Source organism: Halichoeres trimaculatus, unplaced genomic scaffold, assembly GCF_033239565.1.
Source record: "Halichoeres trimaculatus isolate MK-OKI-2021-1 unplaced genomic scaffold, fHalTri1.1 fHalTri1_scaffold_6, whole genome shotgun sequence".
NCBI lineage: Eukaryota > Metazoa > Chordata > Actinopteri > Labriformes > Labridae > Halichoeres > Halichoeres trimaculatus.
Genome location: NW_027437184.1, coordinates 19,553,943 through 19,580,841, shown reverse-complemented (window position 1 = coordinate 19,580,841; position 26,899 = coordinate 19,553,943). Strand labels below are relative to the sequence as shown.

General features: G+C 41.2%; 2 protein-coding genes across 2 annotated transcripts; one reads left to right on the top strand and one right to left on the bottom strand.

The window, feature by feature from the left end:
* Window positions 1-4: 4 nt before the first annotated feature.
* On the top strand, window positions 5-8,590 carry mis18a (MIS18 kinetochore protein A). The gene is made up of 5 exons (XM_074671597.1): window positions 5-747; window positions 873-939; window positions 2,845-2,967; window positions 3,340-3,442; window positions 8,066-8,590. The coding sequence occupies exons 1-5, from the start codon at window positions 513-515 to the stop codon at window positions 8,144-8,146; spliced, it is 609 nt and encodes a 202-aa protein (XP_074527698.1). The 5' UTR covers window positions 5-512; the 3' UTR covers window positions 8,147-8,590.
* A 5,879-nt stretch (window positions 8,591-14,469) lies between these two features.
* Window positions 14,470-25,125, bottom strand: hunk (hormonally up-regulated Neu-associated kinase). The gene is made up of 9 exons (XM_074672840.1): window positions 24,426-25,125; window positions 21,463-21,755; window positions 20,669-20,724; window positions 20,176-20,311; window positions 19,955-20,082; window positions 18,237-18,363; window positions 17,923-18,091; window positions 17,589-17,754; window positions 14,470-16,777 (listed from the first exon to the last, which is right to left on the bottom strand). The coding sequence occupies exons 1-9, from the start codon at window positions 24,666-24,668 to the stop codon at window positions 16,026-16,028; spliced, it is 2,070 nt and encodes a 689-aa protein (XP_074528941.1). The 5' UTR covers window positions 24,669-25,125; the 3' UTR covers window positions 14,470-16,025.
* Window positions 25,126-26,899: the final 1,774 nt, after the last annotated feature.

The following is a 26,899-nucleotide window of genomic DNA, read 5'->3' as shown; positions in this document are numbered from 1 at the left end:
GGTTGGATTTTCTCTGTGATTCCAAAGATGTAAATCCGATCGAGAGAGTTCACATCACTTCCGAACCATACTACCCTCTACTTAGCTGAAATTGTCAACGCATAGAAATAAAGAAATGGCCGGTGTTTTGTAACTAGATGTTCACCCAGGAGATAAAAAAAAATATGCTATTTAAAAAAAAGGGGCACCATTCGGTAATCAGCAGTATTATCTGGAATAAGCTGTTTTCTGTTGTGGGTAACCGAAAAATAGAATTGCAAAGCAAGTTTGTTTACAAGGGAGCAACAAAGAAATCCAATAGGAAAATGATAAAATATAACACATCAACAGGCGCCCATTTCTTTCTTTAAAAAACACAGGCCAGGGAAATGTAAACTAAACGCTCTAGATAAACGACAGCGGAAGTGTACAGTACTCGAGATCTTCGTTAGACAAGATACTCTCTGATTCTCTACTCACTGACAACCACCCGCGTAACTTCAAACAGTTCGTTTTGAGAAGTTACTGAAAAAATGGCGGCGAGAGAAAACTTATTAAAACATGGACTAAAGAATGTAAACGCAACGTTTGAAACGTCCTGTACAGACTCCACCGCCGTGGAGGAAAAGCTGTTTGGCCAGGTGGAAGAGGACGAGGACGGGGAAGACGGACCTGTGGTGTTCATCTGCGGGAAGTGCAAGCTGCCTGTTGGAGATTCACTGTCCTGGGATGGGAGTGAAGATGGTCAAAACCAAATAAGATTAAAGCGTGAGTTTACGATTGCTTACTCGTGCCCTTTTTATGACCAAACCAGCTTTTTGTTCAGCTTTTGAAGATACCTAATGTACACAGTGCTTCTGCTGCTGACATGTTTGTGATGTTTTTGGTCTTAGGGGTTACTGAAAACGTCATAGTTGGAAAAGAGAATCGTCTGCATGAAGTTGGGAAACGATCCGCTTGGTGAGCAGGCTCTGTGTCCAGTAGACATTAACACAATTGTACCCCGTTTCTTATGTAAAAATATCTAAAAAGAAATGCAAAAATGTTTTGGCAAAGTAAGATCATGAAAGTTTTCTCGCATTATCTGAACCATCTCAGTTCATTATAATGCATGATACTCCATTATATATCCAGTGTGTCACTGAATAAGAAGTCTAGGTTTAACAGGCTTTTGTTGTGTAAGGAGTTTCTATTTATCTAGTATAAATTTGAGGTTGGTGTATTACATGACAGTGCAAATTACTTTGAATAAAAATGTCTCTATTTCTGATCTGGTGATAGAATTCAGCTGCATTTCCAATCCAATATGCTTTGTTTATGTAGCATATTATAACAAACAATGTAAAACAAATTAAACTACACAGACTTTATAACACATAGAAGACAAGAATGAAAAAGTCAACTTCAAAATAATTAAAGACACGTTGGAAAATAGTAAAAAGTGTAAATGAAAGCTATTTAAAGAGCAAAGATACCACACAACTCAGGTGCCAGGGTAAAAGCTACGGAATAAAGATAAGTCTTAAGATGTGATTTAAAATATGGTACAGATGGGGATGTTCAAACATGAGGGGACAGCTCTGTCCTCAGTTTTAGGGCCACCGCTGAGAAGGCACTGTCACTGTTTTCCGCCTGATCTTTGGGACCACAAACAGCTGCTGATCAGCAGACCAGAAAGACCTCAAGAGTGTTCTGTCTTCTGATTTAGATATAAACCAAAAAAGTCTTAAAATGAATCCTAAAATGAATGGATATTTTAGACTTACTGCAGATGTGCACTGGAGGCCTGGTTCACACCAACATAAAGCGTATAACATAAGTCAAAAATGATAAGTAAAACAAAGTCATAAGTAAAACAAATTGCAAGAAAACCCAAAATATGATAACTGACCCAGAATGTAACAAGATGATGAACCCAAAACATTAGAATTTTTTGCCCAAAATGCTATTGCAGTACAGAATCGTTGTTACAAATCAGGCTCTAAAAATTCTAAAATTGTAAAAACAAGATTTGGCTACAAAAATAATCTTGTTATCCAGATTATTGTTGCTGAATTACAGAAAAACTTTTTCATAACCAAAATCACATCATTACATTTAAACACGTTTTACTAGACCGGGGTGGCCAACCATTCAGAGACCAAGAGCCACAAAATTTACTGTGGTACTACAAAGAGCCACAAAAAAGGTGGTCTTACAAATGCACATCCTCTTACACACAAACAAATTTACATAAAATGAAAATCAATACATTTCCAATTTTCAAAGCGCGATTTATTGTGTTTGTAAGTGCATTTAAATTTGTACTTGGAGCCGTGTCAAAGACAAATTTCTGTTTTTACCGCAGAACAGACAAAGTTCCCTCTATCCTTCTATCCATCTATCTATCTGTCTGTCTATCTATCTATCTATCTATCTATCTATCTATCTATCTATCTATCTATCTATCTATCTATCTATCTATCTATCTCTCTATCTACAAGCACATAAGCGATTGAGAGGAGTGCATGTAGAGAAAAGAAACTGAAACTTAAGTATCAATCTCGTCACTCAAGTATTGATCAGTACTGATCCCAATGTTTGCAACAATATATCACTTTTATGTGTGGATCGAAGAGCCGCACACTGAAAAGCAAAGAGCCACATGCAGCTCACGAGCCACAGGTTGTCCACCCCTGCAATAGACCAAAACAGCAGAAATATTCATACTGGGGATTTTAAATGAATGAAACAATGTTGATCTGTTTTTGTCTTTTTGTTTGATTTTAGGTAAGTCATTGGCATTCTGTCAGTTTGGTTTATATATTTGTGGGAAAGATAAATATTTTAACATCTTTAAAATTTTTCTTTTCCTTTTATCTGCAGTCTAGTCGTGGATCTAATCTGTCAAGGCTGCAGTTCTGTTCTCGGCATGGTTTACTCATCCACACCAAAGAGCCTGGACCACAAGAGATTTACATTCTATTTCAATGTAGCAGACATCGACAGGTGTGTTTTCAGCCTGGGCTGAGTTATCAGCCATTAGTGAGAATTATTCAAAATAAGCACCTCACCTCATTTGTTCCATTTGGTAATGATCCAAGCAGCATAATCTTGTGAAAGCAGTAGACTCTTAACTCCTTTGGCATTGTCTGCTTGTTTGGTGTAAGAAATTTATTGTGTTTCCAAGATATTGAAACTTGGGCCAACACTTACATACCAAGAAAAAAACTGTAAATGGTTATGATTCCATAATTCACTTCTCACCATAGCTGAGTTTAATGATGATTGAAAACTGGAGTAGTTGTGCAGCAGGTGTTGTTTTAAACCCCTCCTGTACATACATTAAGCATCCTCTTCTCCTGCTGTGATTTTCCCCAGTTATGTCCTGGGCTCTGCGAGACAGATGTTGGCAGCAGAGGGCCCCAAAGAGCAGCCAGTCACCCTAGAGTACAGGGGCAGTGTTGAACAACAGCTGACAGAGGTAATTTATTACTGCTGCTTTTCTTTGTCTGTTTCCTCTCAAAGTGTGTTACTGTGAGGTTAAAATATGTCTCCTTAGGAGCAAAATATTTCTTCAGCAGCTTGTTATACAATGTAATCCTGACTCTACCTTTATACAGGTGAGGTCAAGTCCCTACAGTTTTAATTAGTAATTAAAATGATACAAAAGCCCAGATCTACCCAGCACATCATACCCTGGCTGTAGCAGGGAGGGTGTTCTTTGTGTTGTGTTGTCTACAGAGCTCTCTCTCTGTACGAACAGCTCTCTCTCATTGATTACCAATGCACAGGTTGTTCTTGTGATGACATCAGCTTGGTGCTGGGAAGCCCTCTCTCCTGTGACCGTCAGACATTTGTATCAGACATTACCTCACCTCACGATGTCATACCCTACAAGGATATGCATTTTTGATGCCTTTACAGACTGTAAAAATAATGAAGTACATCTTCTTTGAAGTTAAGTGATAAAATTGAAAATATTCTTTTTTATTTTTCCTAGTAATTCTGCCTAAATTATTCCACTATTTCTTGCCATATTTTTATATTAATATTTAAATTTCCATGTGTTTTCATATTTTGCTTGACTGTTGAAATGACGCTCAAAGTTCTCCCTAATCACCCTTTGTTTGAAAATCTGTTAAATACACAGATTGGCCAGTAGGTGGTGATAGTGCACAGGAGCACCTGCAGCCCTCCCTCAATTCAGCACCAGGGACAATAGATATGATAGGAGCAGGATTCTCTGTGAGGGGGAAAAACATGTTTTGATCATAAAGTGTCTTTGTGGCTGTAGTAGGGTGTTTGCATGGCATTCAGTTTTCTTTGGCAATGTTCATTAAATTCTTTGCAGGTGACAGTGGATCTATTGTGAAATGAGTTGTTAAATATGCTACAGTAATTTCAGTTCAAACAAACTTCCCTCCTAAAGGAGAACAAGATGTTCATGTGAGCTACAGAACACTTCGCGTGATTATAGGTTCTTATGGAGAGTTCATGTGAGTGTAAGTTAGTTTGCACAGTTTGTACCATGTCAGAATTAAGGGTTATTATGGAGGGTTCATGTAAGTGTATGTGAGTAAGCACATGTTGTACCATATCACAGTCATTTTTATGACTTGGAAACTGTTCAAGTGAAAGACAGACACAACACCCAGACAAATAATCAACTGAACTGATCTCTTCAATCTTTATGGCCTGGCATAGCAGCAGCTTTAATCACATCTCTAGGTACTCCCTGGTAGTTTGGCTCACTTTTCCATTCACTTCCTGTTTGTCCTACCAAGAATGTACAAAGGCAACGTATAATCAAAAAGAAACAGGCTTACCTCTAATGTAGGTTACCTTTAAATCCATCTCAGGACTAATATTGTACAGCCCTAGTGTTTAGCTTAATCTCATATCATCTGATTGTATGAATTATTTGTCGTTTCACAGTATCCATCATTCATCCTCCGTCTTTGGTTGTTGTAACAAGATTATTAACCTGAACACATGGGTGAAGGTTTCAAATCAGTGTTTTCTCTCTTATATATATCTTGGCATTAATCACTAAGGCGTCTGCTTTTATTTCTTTCTATTGGCCTTGTGTTTGACTTGGGGCCCGGAGCTGTTTTGCCAGCTCACGCTGACAGTCTTCTCTACGAAAACTGGGCTCAACAGCAACAGATGCCAGGTTGCAACTTTGGCAACCTTTCTGAGGATTTGGCAACCAAGTTTTTGCCTTTGGTGTCCATGTGTTGCAAACAATTTTAAGAGAGGAAATCAAATAAACAGAAACACAGCTAACCGTGAAGAAAAAGAAGAAATCTTTCTTTTTTGATTGTGCCAGATTAAAACGAACCCTATCTAAAGACACACTCCAAAAGCATTCACTGGTCAAGATTTTATGTTATGTTTACATATACCTAAGTAAAGTTGGATCTTATTTATTTAAATATAAAGTTCAAAAAATGTCAACCATAGTTTAAGTTTTGACAGTTCGAAGCCTTCACCTGGTTGCCAAAAAGGATTCTACGTTTAGGGCTGTAAAAGTTTGAATTAAGGTTGGCAGTTTAGCTCAGCTGCTGAATCATGAATCCCATGTTCAGAGGTTATAGTCCTTGAAGCAGATGGCCTCGGTTTGATACTTGTGGCCTTTTTCGGCAAGTTATTGCCCATTTCTGTCCACTGTCCCATTTTTAAAAGAAAGATAAACATAATAATTATTAAGAATACACTGATCCAACTTCCTGGTGCCTGTATTTGGGCTTTGGTATCGGCAAGTCCCAGTATGGATCTGATTCCAGTATAGCATTCTCTAATCCTTAACCTCTTACTGCCTGAATTAATTAAGAGTTACAAACATAGATTGTTTTTCTGTGTTTTGGCATTCTTGTCTATGTGAAATTTAAATGAAGTGGATATTGTAAATTTGAGGATAGTACACGCAATAGTTCTAAGTAAGTCTTATTATATATATATATATATATATATAGACATGAGAAGTTCATCCCCTGACCAATATTTTATGACGTAGTGGATCTGATACAATCTTGAATATGTGTAGAAAATGAATCAATAATTAATCATGAGATACAAAGGTCATTTCAGCTGCTTCATTACCTGAAAGGGAGACTTAGAATAATGTTCAGGGGATAAGCAAGGACTTAAACTTGTACATTTGACGAGTTGTTGGGGAGACAGCCTTGCAATACCTCCGAACTGCTGAGTTGCTCTAGTTATCTTTTTTATGCTTTTATAGCTCTGCCCAGACAAAATAGAGTTGATAAGATAGCACGTGGTTTTTTGTAAACACAGAAGAGCATGAGGACTGAGATGACTATATCTGCCCTAAGAATGGGTCGAAATGTCCTTTGTAACTTTTAGTGTCAGCATCTGACCAATACATGGATTGGACGGGTGCAGCTCTATAATTAAATGGAGCTTTAGCTGTAAGACTGAGGAATGTTACTGGGGTGCACCAATCACAATTTTCTGGCCGATCACCGATCTTTAAAAAGCCTGACCTGCCCATTTTTATTTTTAATTTTTTTATAACTGAGAGTATACCTTCAATGTTCCAATCTTATTTCATTGAAAATCCTTGAACAATATCTGTAAAACAATCAAATCTTTATGTTTTAACTTAAACAACCAATAAAGTATCCTGAGTTTTAGGCCTCAGAGCAAAAAGCAACAATGGCTGGCTGTCAGACCTTCCCGGAGGTATACAAAATAAGTTTCATATGTAAGGATGGGCCGATCACTGATCCCCCAAAATTAAGGAAATCAGCTTGCCTACATGTTATGTTCTCTAATCTACAGATTCCTCAAAATACTGATCACATAAAGGCCGATGAGCGTACAGCCAAGAGTCTGGCTCTGTCGTTGGGTTTCTACTTAGCCTCTGTGGTCGTCTGTTAATACTACTCTAAACAGAATATCTTTGCAGTTTTGATTGTTGTTTAAAAAAAGCTATTTGAAGATGTCACCTGAGTTTTTCAGATCCTTCTTTATTTGTTTTTTGGCATTTTTTATACTTAGAGACAATAGAAAAAACTTGTTGTTATTGTTCATAGACTGTATAAAACATGGATGAAGCATCCTTGGCGTCACCCGTCTGTTCCTGAAACAGTGAATGAAGCCAATCCATGGACGCAGCCACATTTGCTATGATGCGGGCTTTGACTTTTCCTTTGAGGAGCTACAGGGCGCCCAGCGGTCTCGTGACCTGAGCTGTGCCTCTGATTGGAAAATTAAATAATCCAAATAACTTTAAAAACGCAGAGATAGAAAAAAAATTCACTCACGGTACAGTGTGTGCTGATAGTGAAATCAGTGTTTTAGACCCAAGCCATTTTTTTAAATGCCGTATAAGTCTGTTTTTTTGGCTGGGTGTGTACGTGACTTCTGGTCTTTCTTGAAGAACAGCGACTTTAAGCACTTTGGCACAGGCTTCATTTTTACTGACCAGTTGTTGCCCCTTGGTATTGTTGCAGTGAGATAAAAAAAGAATGATATGTGAAGTTTCACTCACTGTGTTTCATGAGAACATTCAGTCTTTAGATTAATGCATCAGAAAAGTTGTAGCCTTCAGTTTTTATTTCTCAGGAGTCATCACTGATATGAATTTTTAAAATGTAACTCAGTCTGGCACTTAAGAGGTCTCTTTGTCCTCCGATTTACTGGATCTGACGAAGGTAGCGGGTCACCCTGCCGCCACATTTAATGTATTCTGTCTGTCTGAATGACTGTCTGTCTGTCTGACTGGTAGACACTTGTTTGGGTTTTTCATCTTGTACACCCACTGACCTGTCTCCTCTCCACCCCTCCCTTCCCTCTCCCTCCTCACTTCATACCCATCCATCCCTGACCACTTCCCCTCTGGGTTTCATCCCTCTCTCTTTTCCCTCCTCCCTTTTTCCAATTACCTCTACTCCTCCTTTCTTTCCTCCTCACTGCTTCCTGCTGCTCCCTTCATTTCCCACCTGTCCGTTTTCCACTTCCCTGTTCTTGCTGTTTTATACCCATGCTTGCTTTCCATCCTCGCAATTTCTGTTTCTCTTGTTCATCTTAACAACCTCCTCCTGACCTCCCTCTCTCCGCCCCCCTCTCCTCCTCTCAGATGAAAATGCTGGTGTTGTCCATGGCACAGAGGCTGGAGGAGATTGAAATCGGCCTTCAAGAAGGATGTGATGAGGTGTGACAGTAATGGGCGTCACCTTGCCGGGGTGGGTGCTTCATCCAGGTGTTGAACAGGAGGGGTTAACATCCTCCATCCTCCATCCTCCACTCTACCTTTACCTTAATACTTCCTTGTCTGGGTTTCATTTCAGACACATTCCCTCAGTAACCAGTTTTGTCCAATTGTACCTGCACTCACTCACTCACACACACACACAGCTTCTACTCCCTCCGCTTTGTCCCGATTACCAACGGTGAAACAAAGAGTGCCTGCACTGTAATCAATCATGTTGTCAGCTCAGCTCCCGCGGCTCGTGGCACCATCTTCCGCGTGTGTGTGTCTCGATGCAGCGTGAATGTGGGCTATGAGCAGAATGTTTATTTGTGCAAGATTTCATCAGTCAGGCTGCAAACTCAGCACAATGCTGTATTGATCGGGCCGCTCAAGGCCACACACACACACACATACAGACACATATTTTCTTTGTTCCCTTCCTCAGGCGTGGAACCTTGAAGGATTGATAAATATATGCCTTTCATTGCCTTGTTTGGGCTGGACGTGAGCTGCATTTAAGGATATTTAGTATCACAGTAAAAGAAAGCAATGAGTTCTGCATCTGAGTGAGGCACATTACTGTATAATTATTGAATGAAGAGGGTGGAATTTATGTTGTTTTGAGCCACTACAGGCAGCCTTTCTTATAATTTGTGTTATTTTCACCATAATCTTCTTATTTTATTAACTCACTTTCTGTTTGTTTTGTGTATTGTAGTTATAAAAGCTGTTTTTGAGTGTAATAAAGTATCCAGCTGTTAAGATACACAGATACAATCTGGAAATGTGTATTATTTTCTGAAACCAGATCAGACCACACTTTAAAGAGCCAGGATAATCCCTTTAAATGTTTCTTTTTCTTTGACTTGCTGCACTGAGATTGCCAGGATCAGAGGCTGATCCTGCTTTGTAATTGGAGGTATTTCATGGATTTAACAGTTAAACACTAAGTGTAAGATCTTTGGTTCTGTAGGGCGGGGTGATTAAAAATTAAGTGTTTATTTACCAACTGACCCCTAATGTGCCTAGCAACACTTTCTACCAAGGCGGGAAATCAGCTCCATGCTGTACCACTTGCCCTCCCTCATCCACGAGGTTTCATCAGCCGCACACAGAACAACAACAGTTAGAAACGGCCAACCAGCACGCTGTATCCAAGGGCAGGTTGCGATGGCAACTGAGAGCACGTGCTATGCTGAGTGCCTGTTGCCATCTCGTCATCGTGTTCACAGCCAGAGGAACAGCCATCCAGCTCGCTGGCCGGCACGCCTGTCAACAGACGTTATCCCCCTCGCTCATGCTCAGACACACACGCGGGGGAGGAGTCCTGAATGAACCCCCCTTACCCTAATCCCTGTGTGATGTTTTTCTCTCTGCTAACCCCACCCTGTCCCCTCTTTTCCTCCTTCCCCCCTCCCACTGCTGCCGGAAAAAAAAAATTCAAAACAACAACAAACAAGCCGCGTGGTTTTTGTTGTATCTGGTGTTGTTGTTGGTGGGTGGTGTTGTTTTTCCTCAGTCAGTCCCGGCTCCAGCGTGGGGAGCCTGCGTGGATTCAGCACAGAGAGAGGATGATGCAACCGGCCGGCCAGTCCACTGTCCAGATGTTGCTGCTGTCACACCTCTTCACACACCTAATTATAAGATCTAGTCTCTGTTTGTTTGTTTGTTTATTTATTTGTTTGTGTTCCTTTAAGAGTAAATAAGCCCAAAGTCAGTCAGTGTTTGAAGCCAGTGTCTAAATGAATGGAGTCCCAGCTCATTTATCTGTTTTATATATAGCCGTGGTGATGCTTGATGCATTGCACCTCTAAGTGCAATTATTGCACCGGTTTCACCCCGTTCACCCAGAGTCTCAACCAATCACCAAGACTAACACTGAAACACATGCACAAACACACATGCACACGCACTCGCATCACCCAGCACATCTGCACACACACACACACACGCACACACTCTACGAGCACTCAGGGACAAAGGATGAATAATGCAGAGGTAGTGTCTGAGTGAGAGTCGCCTCCCCTCTTTCCCTCCTTTTTCACCTTCCCTAAGCAATAAGGAAGCAATGTTGCCATGGAGGCAATGAAGCCTCGGCGTGCTATCATCCAATTACAGCCTTCCCTGTGTGAAACATCGCACCAATGGCAGCCTGATCTGATGCTGCTGTTGCTACAGACACTGAAATGTGATTGGCTGAGCTTGGCTCTTTGATTGAATTTCTGATCTTGTTTTTGAGAGAGAAAATAACTCAAGGAGTGCCACCTGTGTGCCAACTTACAAAATGTGTTTGTTTTCTCCATGAAACGAAAAGGATTACTTTGAAAGGGGGAAAAATGTTTCTGTTTTAGGAGTTTTAGGGAGCTAAATGAAGTGCTGCTTTCTACTCTGAAACAAGGGGAGCAGGGAGAAAAGAGTTTTTGTTCTGTACAGTCTTTAGTGGAGGTTTTATCAATCAAGAAATAAGGCAATGAGGCAAAAAGCCTAGTATTTAAATCATTCATAGTTTCAAATCAATACTTTTTTCCATTTATTGCAAATTTTCCTTACCCATCATATTTTTGGGTTCCCCCTCACAAAGGAGCCACACCCCACCAGTTGCTCATAGCACGTTTAAGACATTTCCTGGTGTAACTCTTGATTTTCCACAGCTCTCTTTATGTTTTGTTTAATCTTATGATTCTAATGTAATAGAGCTCATGTGCATTTTTTTAAGTGTATTCTAAACATATCATCCAAGCCTATTATCTTTAATTGTTAAAATGTCGATATAGTAGTTTCCAAATGAGTGAAAACAGAAAACACTAGAAGAAATAAGAGCATATATGTTGATTGAGCCCCACTAAACGTCTTCTTCCCCTTACACATTCTTCTTGTTGACATATGCCTCACTGAAATCCTTTTTTTGACCTACAGGCATTAAAATGGTCTGGTCTCTTCTGCGTCATTGTGCCACTCTAACTAGATGGCAGGTCAGTTGGTAAACCTCATCATCGGAGGGGTCACTCTTCCTAAATTAATCTCAAGAATCAGGGGATGTAAAATGGCGCCAAAACTTATCACACACCTGTTAGTGGTGCCTCAAAATCAGCAGCAGTATATCTCTGATATCTCAATGCTTTGATTCATTTTCACCTTTATCTGTTCCTGTGATGGAACAGGGCGGCCAGCCAGACACATTTCCCCCCAATCCCCCCAGAAACCTCCTGCTTCATTAAAAACATCTGCTTGATTATTCCCCCCTTTTGCATCTTTGTGTACGCCTGTGTCTGCCAGGTTGTCTGGGTGTCTCCCACTCACTCTCCCTCTTCTCCTGATGGGTGTGTGAGATGCTGAGGAAAGCACCACTGGTCTGTCAGGTTGTGAACCAGGATGCACATTTGTGTGTGTGTATGTTGTGTGTGTGTATATCCCTGGAGTCCGTCACTGTGCAGCAGCAGCAGCAGCAGCAGCAGGTTAATCGTCTGTTTTTCTCAGACACAAAGGCTTTCCTATTGCCAGTGACACCCTGGTGTGAGTGTGTGTGTGTGTGTGTGTGTGTGTGTGTGTGTGAGTATATGTGATGAGAAGGGGGCTGAAAACAGGATTAGTGTCATCAGGATCTAAGTCTGAACAGATTGACAGATATTTAGTCCCAGAGGACAGTAAGTGGTCAGTTTGACCTCATTATTACTGATTTTAATCCTAAAACATATTTATTTATTCCAAAGACAGGTGATGAAGAGTTTCAGGTGCACTTTTGAAAATAATCACTCTGGTTTTCTCTTCTGCTAAGAGGTTGACTGTTCTACATTATATCAATATTAATGGTCCAAACCCTTTTATGTCTAAGAATGACAAAAAATAACTTTCTTCAGTTTACAGTTTGCATTAAGCTGCATCAAGCTGTGTAGTTTGGACATTTGAACATTTATAATGGTCTTAGTATTTAATTTAGACGTATAAAAAATAATCCTTTATCCTCTGAAAATCATTCCTTGAGAAATCAAACCTTCTAACTGATTTGTCTGGTTTCACTAATTTAAAAAAAATCCCTTTAATGTGATTATGGCAACTAAAAAAATGTATCCCCTGCTGGGACTGTAGGGTGGATGTTTGTTTATCACAGACGAGTCATTGCAGCGCGTCCTGTTCACACAGATTAACGTAAAATAATCTGCACGTCTAGGAAAATCATGTTTTTGTCTTTTCCTCATCTGCATGGTTGTCTTTCCATGATGCCAGCCCAGTGACCAAGATTGACAGCTTTTTTTTCTATATTCAAAACTTTCAAAAAGCAGTCTAAGCCTGAAAGTGTTTTCATTTTTTATTACTTATTAATCAGTGTGTTACGCATTACATCAACACTTCACAACAAAAATGTGTTAACATGGAGAAATCTGTCTGGTTTTATTTTGCCAGGGGCAAGTTGTCTTATCAAGAGTACTAATCTAAAAGAAACCTCAAGATACAAGATTTGGATTCAAATTACACTGAAATTAAAGTAATTGTCTACTATTGACTAATTTCTTCTCCCAAATTATTTTGGTCATTCTCTTTGTCAATATTCTCTTGTATTGAGCTCACAGTTTTGAAAAAAAAAAACAGTTTTTCTGGAATTGAATACTTAAGATTGTTTCCTCAAGATCTTACCTTATTTATCTTCTTATCCTGGTTGATTTAAGCTTCAATATCCTGTGATACACAGCTTGTTTTATCATGAAACTTATAGGATACTGAACAGTAATGTGCTTATTATGAAAACTACATTTCTCATGATAACGCTGTAAATCTAGCCTATGTCAGTTATTTTATTTATTTATTTACTTTTTTTGGCATTTAAAGATCTGGTGATACAAGTTATGGTCACCTCACATAGAGTCCAGGGCCCATATGCATGCCCAGTCAATACAATACCAGGACTATTTGCCATAAAGTGATGGAATGTCCCATTTGGCCATAGCATTAGCCACATTTAATTTTGCCCAATTAACTAATTGTATCATAAGAGCACAGGTGATGGACAACGTCAAATGTCTGGGGGAACTTCCTGGAAAACCCTTATCCAATTCAAGATGTCAAATTTCTATCCCTGAATATCTGCTCTCTTTGCTTACTTTGTCTCAAATGGTAAAGCATGAATGGCGCTTTTTCTTCATCTTTAATACAAACCGTCCATTTTTATCTCCAAGGGCTGGACATTCCCAAATCCTGAGAAACTCACTGAAATGACCTGATTGTCCCAGATAGATTGAAAATGTGAAATGTGTGGTGTCATGTCCTCTTTTGGCATACAAAGGTTACCAAATCTGGTACTCTTCATCACAAACTCAAGTAGGGGCATTCTGCGAGCTCCACTCTCTCAGTAATATTTGGTTTGTTCAGACTTTTCACAGGTGTCACCAGAGCAGAACTTGACAGAACAGGTAATACTTGGTAATGCCATCCTTTCGCTCAGCGCTGTCATTAAGCCAAAGTATTCATGTTTTTCTCCTTGGACCGCCTGGGGAGTCTAACTAACTGTCCGCCTGTCATTGGTAAACAAAAGGCTCGGCCTCTAATGCATTTCAGAGCCACTCTTGCCCCTCGGCTTTTATCAGCTTAGCCACGGCGATTTAATCAGACGGCCTTGTTTGTGTTGTCCTGCGCATGTTTGTCTCGGAGCTCTGGTGATCCCCCTTCTTTGTCTCGTCAGGCCAGTGTCACCCAAAGAGGTTTATGATGGGGACGTGGGGGCCACAGCTGAGTGGATTAGTGTCTACAGTATGTGTGTGTGTGTGTGTGTGTGTGTGTGTGTGTGTGTGTGTGTGTGTGTGTGTGTGTGTGTGTGTGTGTGTGTGTGTGTGTGTGTGTGTGTGTGTGTGTGTGTGTGTGTTGGGAGGGGTCATAGCATGGACCTGTGTGGGTGTATCAGACCCAAGGATCTTTCAGCTGTTGCAAAGGAGTGTTTTCTTCTTTTTTTTTTTTTACCAACCACAGGTGCCATGAGAAACTTTTATGGTATGTGAGACAAGTGGCACATTGAGGCTGTAAAACCGTCTTCACTTCAGCTTCACAGAGAAGGCAATCACACGGCTCTCCTGGCACTGAAAGCTGAAAGCTCCAGGAATAAATGTAAACGCCTGTGGCTCTGTTTGAACTGAACATAAATTAACTAGATTGTAGATTTATGTCTTAACTAAAGTGTATAAAGTACGTTAATTCTGTTTCTTGACTGCTACTAAAAAGCTTGAGTGTGTATATGTGTTTAAAAGCATATGATGAATAAAACCAGACGGATGTACTGAAGGACCAGACAGACACATAAAGGATTCAGTATAAATATTTAAAATACTTTGTACAGCATAGAAATCTCTTGACACTCGAACAAAACCATCCATTACAAAATCTTACAAAAGACCCCCGAGTCTGTATCAATCTCAGTATCAACCAGAAAAAAGGTACAAAGACAGAATTTCAAATGTTCACAGTACAACTTTGACTCGTGAAACATTGCATGCAACTTTTTCGTTCAGACAGGAAGAGATTCTACAGTTTCTTAACAGTGAGAAGCCTCGTATGCCTGCAGGTCCCTAGAGTCAAATAGTTTTTAAGAAGCCATAAAACATGAAACGTCTGTTCAACAAACATTTTAGAATCCCTTTGCACAGGACAGCGTACGCGACAGAAACACAGGAGTCGTATTATTTACAAGCACAATTTTCACATCACTCAGAGAGTGCTTGGCAAATACTCGTCATTGCAGGTAACATTTAAGACTATTGCACAAACTACAGCATTAAGACAAAGGAAGTGAACTATTTTCATGGGCAATACGTCATCCTCATAGCACTTCAATGCGCCTTCTTCTCCTCAGCTATTGGCGAGGTTGTTCCGTTTCGTAAGGCTTTCGATGCTTTGTTTTTTTATCTTTCCTTTTTTTTTCTTCAAAACTGACTATGAACAGGCATATCCTCCCTAAGTAAGACTGTGACAGTTCCCTGTGGGTTAAAGAGGTGATGAAACGTGTATAAAAAGTTATAGCTATGAATTATTGTCAGTGTTGAGTGATATTTTATGAGAAGGCTATAAAAAGTGAGTGTTACTCTATTCTTGATACCTACTTCTATTTCAGTGTGTTGATTTGGAACACTCACACACTGCTACATCATGGCAGAATCCACACAAGCATGTCGCAATCGACTGCTGACATACGTTAATGCATGAATAATGCAGTGAGGTAAAAGATGGTAAACGTTGTTTCTATAGGTTTTGGTTTTTTTAAGAATAGTGCAGTGCGCTTCTTCATCCAGTCAGCGTTGAGGATACAGTGCCAGCTGGCTGGAAGTCAGTGGGTTTCTTCAAAGAGTTTTTACAGACACAAAACATTTAAAAAAGTAGTCAGGGTCAGGGGTGGGGTCTGTTAGCTGGTGTGAATCAGTTTGCGGCTCAATTAGTAACCAGTTACAGCAATATTACATAAGAGAGTATCGCTACACTCAGTGTATAATACAGTGTTACACGTGTATGTAAATGTGTGTGTGTATTTTTACACCTTGTTGGGAAGGCCCATATTACATGATGTCCAATGTCCACTCTGTATCTAAGACACAGCGAGGGGAAGTAATCGCTAAGGGTGCTGCTTGGAATCTCATCGTCTCAGTGTCACCACCTCTTATTACGCAATGAGAGCAGTGACATGAGATATTGTATTCTGAAACCCTCTCTCTTCTTGATTTCCTCTCTAATTGATCAAGTCTTTAGGGAAAAGTGGCTCAGTTGCAATAAAGGGGCAGTTCACAGTTCAAAAGGCCGCTCTGGAAGACCTCACTAACATTGTTGAGAGAGGTCTTGAGTCTTTCGTTCGTTTTCTTTTGTCCTTTATCCCTCAACAGAGGGTCTTGAGTGCACCTGAAGCACAGAGGAGAGTCTGCATGGGGTAAGGGGGCGGGGACACCACTTCCTCCACAACCTGTTCTGGTCGGAAGCTAAACGGCTGCAGCTGGACCTTCTTCTTCAGAATCTGTCCGATTCCCATTGAGGGGAACTTGCTACGGTGTGTTGGGCTGTCGGGGTCGCTGCTGCTGCTGTTATTTGAAGGAGGGCTAAAAGCTGAGGTGGGGTTAAGGACACTAAAGGCCGACTTCGGAGGGCTGAAAGCTGAGCTCCCTGGGGGGCTTCCTATGGTGCTTGGGGGGCTGCCACTGGTGTCGGAGGAACCGCACCAATCTGATGAGAGACTTTTCTTAGGCTGTGGGTTAACAATAAGGACAGGGGGACTGGGGATTGTTGCCTTCTTCAGGTAGGAAGAGTCAGGCTGGAAGGCAGAGACATGGCGAGGCGGGGACAGAGTCCCGTTGGTCAGCTTGTACCAGGGCGAAGCGGGGGTGTCTTCGATTTGTTCTGCTTTTGAGAGGGAACCGAAGGAATGCATGCCGATTGGCGATGGTGCTGGTGGAGCGGGTATGTTGTGTTCTGGGCTCGTGTTGACTTGAGGGAGGGTGGCCAGGCGCCTTCGCTGCTGAGGGGTGTTGGGAAAGAGGGGATGGATCTCAAGGTATTCCATTGAGGAGGAAGCAACGGTTCCAGGAGGTGCCAGAGGTGAATTACGATGGCCTCCTGTGATGGCACGCAAAAGACCTGAGGAGGCGACAAGAAGTAGATTAGAATTTCTGGAATTTGACTTTGAAGTCTGCCAACTGAGTCAGGTTTTTGCTGGAGTGATTTTAAAGCAACTGTATGAAAAGTAAGTCAGCTGCGCCCTGCCTGAACTCTTTTGGCTGAATGCCCGCTTATATAGAGAGAGAACCCATGTCATGTCAGTGTAAACATACCACTCGCAGGCATAATGATTTGAGTGCACGGAACGAGGAGGTGTAAAGACACCAGAACATTCTGTACTCAATTTTAAGCTGTTGCAGACTGGCCCATCCCGACATGCAGGATCTGAAACAGGCTGGGGTTAACTGACGAGGGGGGAAGGAGCTTAGACCTTAGATTTACCTCTGTGGCCTCATTTGTCACTTATAAGCTCTAAAATGAGAAATGTGATCTGACAGAGTCGGCACACTGTCACTCTCATTCAGGTGTGGTTTTAAAAGCACATAGTGTGTGATACCATATACTTACTTCTACTTTGTGCATCTTTAATCTGACTGATAACAGGCATGTTTAAATAAAAGTGCTCTACAAAGTGTTGGCAACTCATCCAGGAAGTTTCTTCTCAGGTGGGTGGACAGACAAACAACAGTAGGATGGATGGAAGGATGGGACGAGGGGTTGGGTGGATGGATGAATGGATGGATGGATGGATGATTGGAATACTACGGTTAGTGTAAAGCATGCTCAGTCAACCTACCCTGTATGAACAAAGGTAAATGAAATACACACAGTGAGTGGCAATGATCAAACAGTATATGTAATACTGACACTCCATCGTACAAGCTCTTACCTGTTCTGTGTTTCTTCTCCTTGCTTGGCCCCTTGCTGACTGCCAAGTAGACCGGTGTCTGTTTCGGGGGAATGGTGAGCTTGTCGACGTGCTTCCTCCACTGCGTCTGGAAGTATTCACTCTTCTGCTTCTCTCCTTTCTTTTTATTTTCTTGGAACTGCATCTCCTTCACACACACAAAATACCCTATGTTACTAAGAATTTTAGGAATCAGATTTGTCCTTTTATAACTATGACCTTTCCAGAAACACAGAATTAATTATGGTGTTTTTCAGGACTTTGCTAAATTAATTAAACCTCTTTTAATTGTGAAGGCTAGTGTTGATCGTCTTACCCTGTACTCTTTTGAAAGTCTCTTCATTTTCTTGTTGAGGAGAAAGTAGACAGCTAGAGTGTGGCAGGCGCGGTTGGTGAGGACTGCGCTCAGCACCTCGCTGTGCTTGTAGCCCATCTTCTCCGTCATATGTAGCAACACGGTGTGGTTTATTTCTTCAATGTGGATTCTGATTGCAAAAATAAAGGGTGTAAACTTTGAGGTAAAATTAAAATACATTTTTTAATAGCAAAAACAAAAGCAAAAACCCCCCAAAACTTAAATAAACCCCCTTCTTTTGAATCATACAAACTGAAATTTTCTCTAATGTGTACCTGTTGAGGTATGGTGCTCCTGTGTTTTTGTTGGCGAGCTGCAGCCAGGAATCAGCCATCACCTGGTGGATATTGGGACGTTTGCTTGGATCAGGCTCCAGAAGCTTCTTCAGAAGACAGATGGCAGCTGAACAAGGAGAGAAAAAATAATCATGTATTTCTAGCGCTGACGCTCACTTGTTGCATAAGAAAAGTTTTCCGGCACTGTAACATATAATTATATCACAACATTCGCTGTAAAAATACAGCTCCCTTTTTTTGTTTGACAAGTGTGGGACTGAAAATAAATGATTGCTTGATTTATTAATTACCTCACGCACAACTGAAGCATTTTTTGGACAAGGAGTTGGAGTACACACGCCAGTTTTGCAATCCCTTTTGTTTGTAGGCACAGCTACTGACCACAAACTTGGCCCTCATCCTCCTCATCCGCTTTCTGCCTTACATAACATAACGCAGATGCGATGACATGTGTTAATAGCTTGATTAGCAGTTACTTACATAACTGGGTTAAGAATGCATCACAACGACAATGTTGTGACTCGCTAGGGGTGAAGCGTCCCAGGTATGAGCGTCACCAATTCCTGAGAAGAGCTCACCTGTGCTACCTATTTTCCATGTATTCCTGAGGCTGTGTGTCTAAACTACTGACAAAAAGTTTTGGTAAGAAGTCAGACTGACAGGGTGAATTTTCTTGAAATTAATGTGGTATACATTGTAGAAAAGTAAGGGAGGATAGTACGTCATTTTCTTCAAAGCTTCTCAGGGAGCCATGAGGAAAAAAAAAATGCCGGCATCATAAAATTTTTTGGTGTCGTGCCAGCGTCTTCTCTGGAAATGTTATATAAAGGCAATCAACAACTATGAACAAACACATAATGGCAGTTTCATAGACAGACTTGTTTAGACTTGTACTGTGTAACTCTTTCATGTATGAATGTATGCATGTGACCCATTAAGTGTTATGCAAGTTCCTCTTTACTTAATCTTTCAACCTTGAATTTACCCTTTATAAAAATCTGAAATATTTTTTGCTGTTTGTTTTTTTAAGTTGTGTCTTTGCGGTGTCATTTCCACCTTACAATACGTATCTTAAAACTGAAACAGGCAGTTACTGATGAAACTAGATGTCTTCTGAAGCTGCCGTGTTCGTTCTTGTGAAATGGTTATTGACACAAAGTTGCCTTCAGTTTGATGCATGAATAAATCAGAATCATGGGACTCATATTCCTCAGTGACCAAAACATTTTTTACAAATAAAAAAGGAGTTCTATATTCAAGATTTAAAAATGCTAAATTGCAGAGATTCAAATGGAAGATTTTTCTGTGTGTATTAAACTCCTATTTACAGGTTCTGAAAAACTAAGGAACAAGTTTCATCTTCAACTTGTTGTTCAAAAGTCTTTCTACACTCCAAAGCATTTACGTAATCTTTTCTGTTTGGATAACTTTAATCCATACGTTTGTATAGTCCTATTGTCTCAGTCTTGGCAGATGACAGAATGTGTCACTGGTTCATCAAATACCACAACTTCTCATTTTGTAACATCCAATCATAAACCTGTACTATCTTGAGTGAGTTCCAGCTTTACAGATTAATCTATTTTACCCTCAGGGATAACCACTCTGTTATGTAAGTACAAAAGCTGGCACGGTGGTGCAGGATTTATAGGTAAATTACCTTCAGACAGTTATGCATTTGTGCTATAAGAATTTACCTGTAGAGAGAGAAGGAGGTAGAGGGTTCATCTCCTTATCCACCATTTTCTGGTGCAGCGCTCTGAGACTGAAGGGCTCCACGGTAAACGGTAGAGTCCCGGTCAACATCGCGTACATATTCACACCACTGGAAGATAATAATACACACTTTAGCAACATGAACTAAACATCTCGAGAATGACAGATTTATTTTACAACATTTCAAAGAGACCAAACTCACATGGACCAGACATCCACCTTCGGGCCGTACTTCTTCCTGGAGAGCAGCTCTGGAGCGGCGTAGGCAGGACTTCCACACTGGGTGCTGAAAGGGTCAGAGTATCCCAAGATGCCAGCACAGTTACTGAGACCAAAGTCTAAAAACACAGAGAAGTAGGTTGAGCGTTTTTTTCTGGGTTTATTGCTGCTTTTTTTAGAAAACCTGTTAAAAGAGTCGCCTCATTCCAGCATAAACACGCACAAACAGAAACAGATTAGCACTATGCAGAGAGATTGTAAAGGTTTTAACAGGATATTTAATAGCGCTTAACCCCTCACCACATGTTGGAGTCAAACTCCAGCTGAGATTTTTTTTTCTAACGTTAAGTAGCTGGAGCCATTAAAAATCTTTTAATATTAGCTGCTTTAATGCTATTCATTTTTCCATTGTAGAAACCTTTGTATTTTTGAGAGAATTTAAGATTCAAGGCTAAGTAAAAGGATCCTTGTGTTACCTATGAGCTTTATGTTGTCCTGCTCATCCAACAGGAGGTTTTCTATCTTCAGATCTCTGCAACACAAAGAAAGAAGAGGAAAAAAGGTCAGTGTCACTATTTACATTAGATAACTTATCCTCCCCACCATCTTCATACAATGCACAAACAGAAGAGCCCCCCCACCCTCCCTTCACTGCAGGCCCCTACACATTCACCCCTCCCAATGTGGGTCACACTGGCTGATTTTCAGCCTCTTTTGTGTGTCTCCAGATCCCTCCTTGGTCTCAGAAATCCTGTTATACAGTTATCTGCACAGACCATCTCACAATGATGGAAATTTAGTTCCCAGGCTCAGAATTGAATATTCCCAGGAAGTGCATTGTGTGATTTGATTTAGAGATGCAGCTTATGTACTTTCCTTATATCACATCAAACGTTTTATCCTATCATGTAACACTATTTGTAAGAGAAACACTTTGGAATTGCTGCAAACTGTGCAGAGAGCAAAGAAATTGAGCTGGTGTTTTAATCTTGTTTTGCAGCTGTCTTGGAAAATGCACAGAGCATCATTGTGTCTTCAGAGCGGACAGATTTATTTGTTTGAGGATTAACAGTAATGTGTACAATAAGGACTTAACCCACACTTTCAGAAAGAGGATCATGTCTGATGCTAAAATCTGAAAGTCAGTTTTTCTGAGCTTTGACAAACTGTTAATATTTCTGATGTTTTTTTTGAAAATTATGCGTTAACACCAGAGACAATACCTTTTCCCCTTCATCCTTAACTTTAACTTTTGGTGTCATTTTTGTACCTGTGCACAACGCCAGCTCTATGCAGGTGTTCGACAGCCAGCACCAACTGTCTGATGTACTTCTGAGTCTCCCTCTCATCCAGGCGCTTCTTGTCATAAATGCGGTTCATGAGATTCCCGCCAGGACACAGCTCCATCACCAGGTAGTAGCTGTTCTCTGTCTCCAGGATGTCCAGCAGCTGTGTGATATTAGGGTGGCGGATCATCTGCTGGATGTGCCCCTCTCTCCGCAAGTTCTTGGTCACATATGAGTCCTTCTTGGCCTTCCGTTTGTCGATCACCTTCACTGCCACCTGGAGAAGTTAACACAGGAGTTGATGAAGTGAAAAGTTTGGATGCTATTTTAGAAAAAAGGAAAAAGCATTTATTCTGCAGCTTAAATGAGCTAGATTGTGAACAATTGCCATGCAGGGGAGAGCTTTTCAGAGTTGAAGTGTAACAGGTGACGAGCCTCTCAGTTTCCATTGCAGGGTGTATAACTCGACACTGACCGCTCCCTCACAGCTGCTCCCAATGTGGGGCAACCCAAGCGCTATAGGGCCCTAAGGCTGCAGGAAGGGGGATGTGTGTGAGTGTGTGTTGGAGGGGTTATTGAAACATCATAAACTAGGGGAAAAGCAAATGTTACTCTATCTGCTGAGAAGGCGCCAAGGCCAAATGGACTCGCAGCACTTCCCCATTTGCTGGAGTTCAGCTGCAGCTAAACACACATGAGGAGCGACAACAAATGTGGGAACGAGAGTGAGGGAGGATAAATGAGTGCCTGCAAGATTCAACAGAGTGAGGAGAACAGATTGCCTGTCTGATGTCTTCAGTTTTTTCTGTCTTTAATTACTCATCCGAGCATCTTCTGTCTGCATCTCTGTGTCCTTGTCTAAATGGAGATAAAATCCTGCACGATCTGCTCATAAAAGACTCTGAACATGTCCTCTACCTCCATGACAAACACTTTACTGCTAATTACATTCAATAACGTCCCCATAAATTCCATTTCATCCCTTGCCCGTCTTCTTGTATCCTTGTAACTCTGTCTAGACTGGGTTCAAGAGCATTGCTACTATTCACAGCAAATCATCTCAAGGAGAGCCCACAGAAAATGGAAAGACCTGACCGGTGAAGCTAATAACCATATCCATTAATGAAATGGTGAGGGTCACATGTTTATATGCGTGTGTGTGCTCTTTCTTCTGTCCTTCAGGTTGTTGTTTTTTTTTTTAACTTTCGTCCTTTCATCTCCAATAATTGATTCACCTCTAAAAAAACCTTTTTACAGCCACTAATTAAAGCTGGCTGTATTTCCTGTGTGAGTGTAGCTCTGTGTGTGACTGTCAGTACAGTAATAGATTGGCCCCTTGTTTATGCCAGACCGTGAGGATAAGACATGGGGTGCGGGGTATGTATGGGGGGATGGGGCACTGTATTTACAGTAGGCTAGTCTATATGAGAAGAGTGGTGGTGGGTATATGCAGGGGGAGGGGTGTGCCCTGCCAGGGGGGCTTGTAGAGGGGGGGTTCAGTTGTTTACCAGGCACCCCTCAGACAGAAAAGGGCGGAGGTGGGGGGACGTATCAAGGGGAAAGTGGGTTACAGACATCAAAAACACATGCATTTGACCTCAGTAGCCCCTATGACCATAACAGCACCATCTCACCTCTGCTCACCTTCAAACCCCCTGCCTCAAACACACACGTGCACACACACACTCTCCCATCCACTATGACTTTCTAATGATGCTAAAAAAGGATCTCCTGTTTTTCTTGCCCCCCTGACTACCCTTTTCCTTGAATAAACTCACTGCCCCCCTCTGTCAGAGCCCGTTGGACCCCGTGTTACACTGAATGAGAGAGAGATAGAGTGCGTAAAGAGCGGGAGACCATGTGATGTGATGGGTCTGTGGTTGCCAGTGTTTGCATCATCCTCAACAAAGACAGTGAGGGAAGGGGAGATGAACGCTTTCTATCAAAGAATGGAAGGGGGTCCATAATGTGAGCTTATGTTACACATGCTTTAATATGCTAATCATTAATTTCAGTAGCACATGTTCTCTTATAATCTTAACACACACACATATGTATGTGTGTGTGTATAAAACACAGGGGAAAAGGGGGTACTTGTTTTCCTATATATGTTCTGCCCCTCAGAATAAAACCTGGAGAGACAAAGGCAACCAGTGGCCAATGGAAGACCATTTCAAAGCCCTGCGCTGGCAGAATCCTAATGAGACTGGAGCCCATTTATCAACGACATGATTCCATATGCAAGTAGCAGCTAAGCTCTCTCATAGGCCGGGCAATTTTCCCCTCTGCCCCTATCACAGGCTTGCGCGCCCAGAGCAGTGAGATCACCTCCAGCACACAAAGCAGAGGTGCAAAATAAATAAATAAATAAATGAATACAGCACCACTAGCCCCACAACACATGTTGGATAAATACAGAAGCCTATTCTCTCTTTCTGACTTACCAACACATTGGTAAAGTAAATATTGTCAGTGGAGCTTGGCTAGAAAATAAGCCCCGCTGCGCATAAAGCAGGGTTCAACAGCTGGTGGTACCGCATGAGCTCATTAACAAAGCCTCTAAATGCAAATGAAGCCGATCACTTTCTCAGGAAAAGCCAACAGCTGAAGGTGTTTTCAAGTCTTAAAATATGACCACACTGTCAATAAAAATGAGGGAGGGGGTTTTCTTGCTTCATGTGGAGAAATCCATGGAGAGCCGACACTGCCCACTCAGATGAAATGTTAAACTATACTACAGACATCTTGATGCATGCTGCCAATTATTATTTTTTTAATTATTTTCAGTCTGAGAAAAAAAAGTAATATAAGGAGTGACATTTTTAAATAAATGCAAAATAATGTGAGAAACAAACAATTCCATTCTACGTTAGAATCATGCCATAAACATGCAAAATATAGCCCATAATACATAGTTTTACAAAACACGTTTCCTTATTCTGCTTACCTTCTCCCCTGTCATGGCATGCAGACCCTCTCTAACTTTGGCGAACGATCCTTCTCCAAGTTTCCGTCCGATTAGATAGTTCCCGACCCGCTTTGTGTGGTAGAAGTTCTTCAGGATGTCTGCAGCTGGACTACTCAGGGAGGCCGAGGTTATGTTGTCATTCCCGGCATTGTTATTTGGGGTTTTACCCTCGTGCAACGCGGAGCTGTTGTCCACTACCATGTCGCTGTCAGCTACTGGCATCACAGCTCCCTTGTCAAGTGTTCTCCTTTTAACAAAGGAGGAAACCTACGCAGCTCGTCCCTTGCCCAGCTTAAAGCCTGGTATTAAATGCTTAAGGTCCGGTCAAGTGCGTTAACTCCGCTCTGCCTGCGTCTCGCCCCTAATAGCAAATTAAGGGAACCGGAGCTCGCGCCACCTGTTCAGCCAAAGCATCCAGTGAGCGCACTCAGCAGGTTCCGAGACAAGTCTTGCTAAGTGTATCGGCTTAGGCTTAATTGACAGAAAATAATGACACATTCAATCACGAAAAGTGTTTACCTGACGCAACCTAACTCTAGAGTTTCTGGATAAACAAAAAGAGGCTCAGGTAGAGGCTGTTGCGCAGCGTCCTGTCCTCTCCATACATGAGCGTCGTCTTGGATAGTCTGTGAGCAGGCAGCGTGTTGTTTCAGTTTGAACTGACTTTACCGGCCATCTGAGTGGGCGTTTCTTACTGCGAGAATGGGGAAAAAAACATTCATACACACCGCCCTTCGGATGTAGCGGGGGTAATTTTTAACCCAATCAGAGCAGGCGGGCGGAGCACATGGGAGAACAAGGGGGACAACTCTACCCGGTACCGCTGTTTCGCATGGTGCGCTCACATTGTACACAGGCATGAACAAAGACTATATTTACAGAGTGGAGAGAGAAACGGCAACAGTGTCTTCATAAATATGCACGGTTTATCTGCGTTGTAATTTTACCAATGTGCTCATTCGTACGTGAAGAATCCAAATGCTTACATTAGGCTACATATTGTGCGCCACGCACAAACAGAAATCCCTTGTAACAGTCGCATATGGCAACGGTACAGGTTTATATTATATGTACAGGTTTGCCTGTATGATCATCAAAAAAATGTTTTCTTAGAGAATATGTCATGTCCACACAAGACACGCCATAAGCTGACAGTCCATCACCATGTTTTCATTGTGTAAGGTTTTTGCTGAACTTGGACTTCTGCCAACAGTAGAAAGTTCTTCTCCAGCAAACCAATGGCAGACAAAGAAGCAACCCCCTTTCCCACTCGGTGAGGTGTTCATTGGCCTAATTAACATGGTGTTCATAACTCAAAGGAGGACACCTGCAGGGAGGGGCAACTGTAGGAGACAAATCTATCATCCCATCTCTGGCCTCAGGTCAGGTTATTCTGACTTAATATGACTGTAATATATGGTTTTCTGTACAGTTTAACAGCAGGAGGAATGAAAATAAAAGCACATGATCATGTGAGCAATTTTAACAGGCCTGCTGTTATGAGAGTATCATAAGTGTTTTTTCAAACTGCAATATTTTATGTTTTAGTTACAATGTCAAATTATTTACAGGCCATACAGCTGTGCTTTGTTTGTTCTTTTCCTGCATGGTTTCCTAGAAGGGGTGGAAAACATATCCACAGATACAGTTTGGCTTGCCTACTGGACCATGCTTTCTAGACACTACCCCAGACCATAGACCCACAGATACCAGAAGTATAAGTATACCACCATCTACTGGAAATATTTTGTACTACAAGAACATACAACTCTCGTACAAAAGGCATGGTGAGCCTGAATATAGCAACTGTATGTTAAGTTATGGCACATAGGGAATTGTCCTTTGGTTAGCTGTTTTGTTTAAGAGCAACATGCAAATAGAAATGTATATTTTCACTGAAATTATCTTGGATTTTAAATTCCAAGATATAAAGTGTACAATTTGGTTGAATATTTAACTGATATTGATCAAGAGTGAGTTCTACCATTAACATCTGTGATTTTAACGCAATTTGTTTGCTTTGAGTGGTCAAGCTAAAGCGTCAGGCCCTGTTGCACTTAAGTATCCTAAGATATCTCAAATTGTCTGATAAGTGATAAAATGCCTTTTTGATGTTATTTTTATGCATATGAAGTGAGTGTGAACCACATTGTGAATGAATTAAGCATATGAAAATGGCTATGCCCTGTCACAGCCCTGTGTGTTACTGGCGTGTGACAGAGTCCAACAATACCGTTAAATTTGACATTGAAACGTTTTAAATTAATTGATACTTTGTATGTTCTCATTTTCAGTCTTAATATCACAAATATTACGTTTAACTGACGAGCAGTGCCGCATTTGACTGTATTCACCTACAGTAATAAAGAAAGATTTCTAACCTTCAGTTTGGATTTAATGTCGTATCAAAAGTCATGAAGTAGAACATTCCAGCTGCCTTACTACTGTATGGT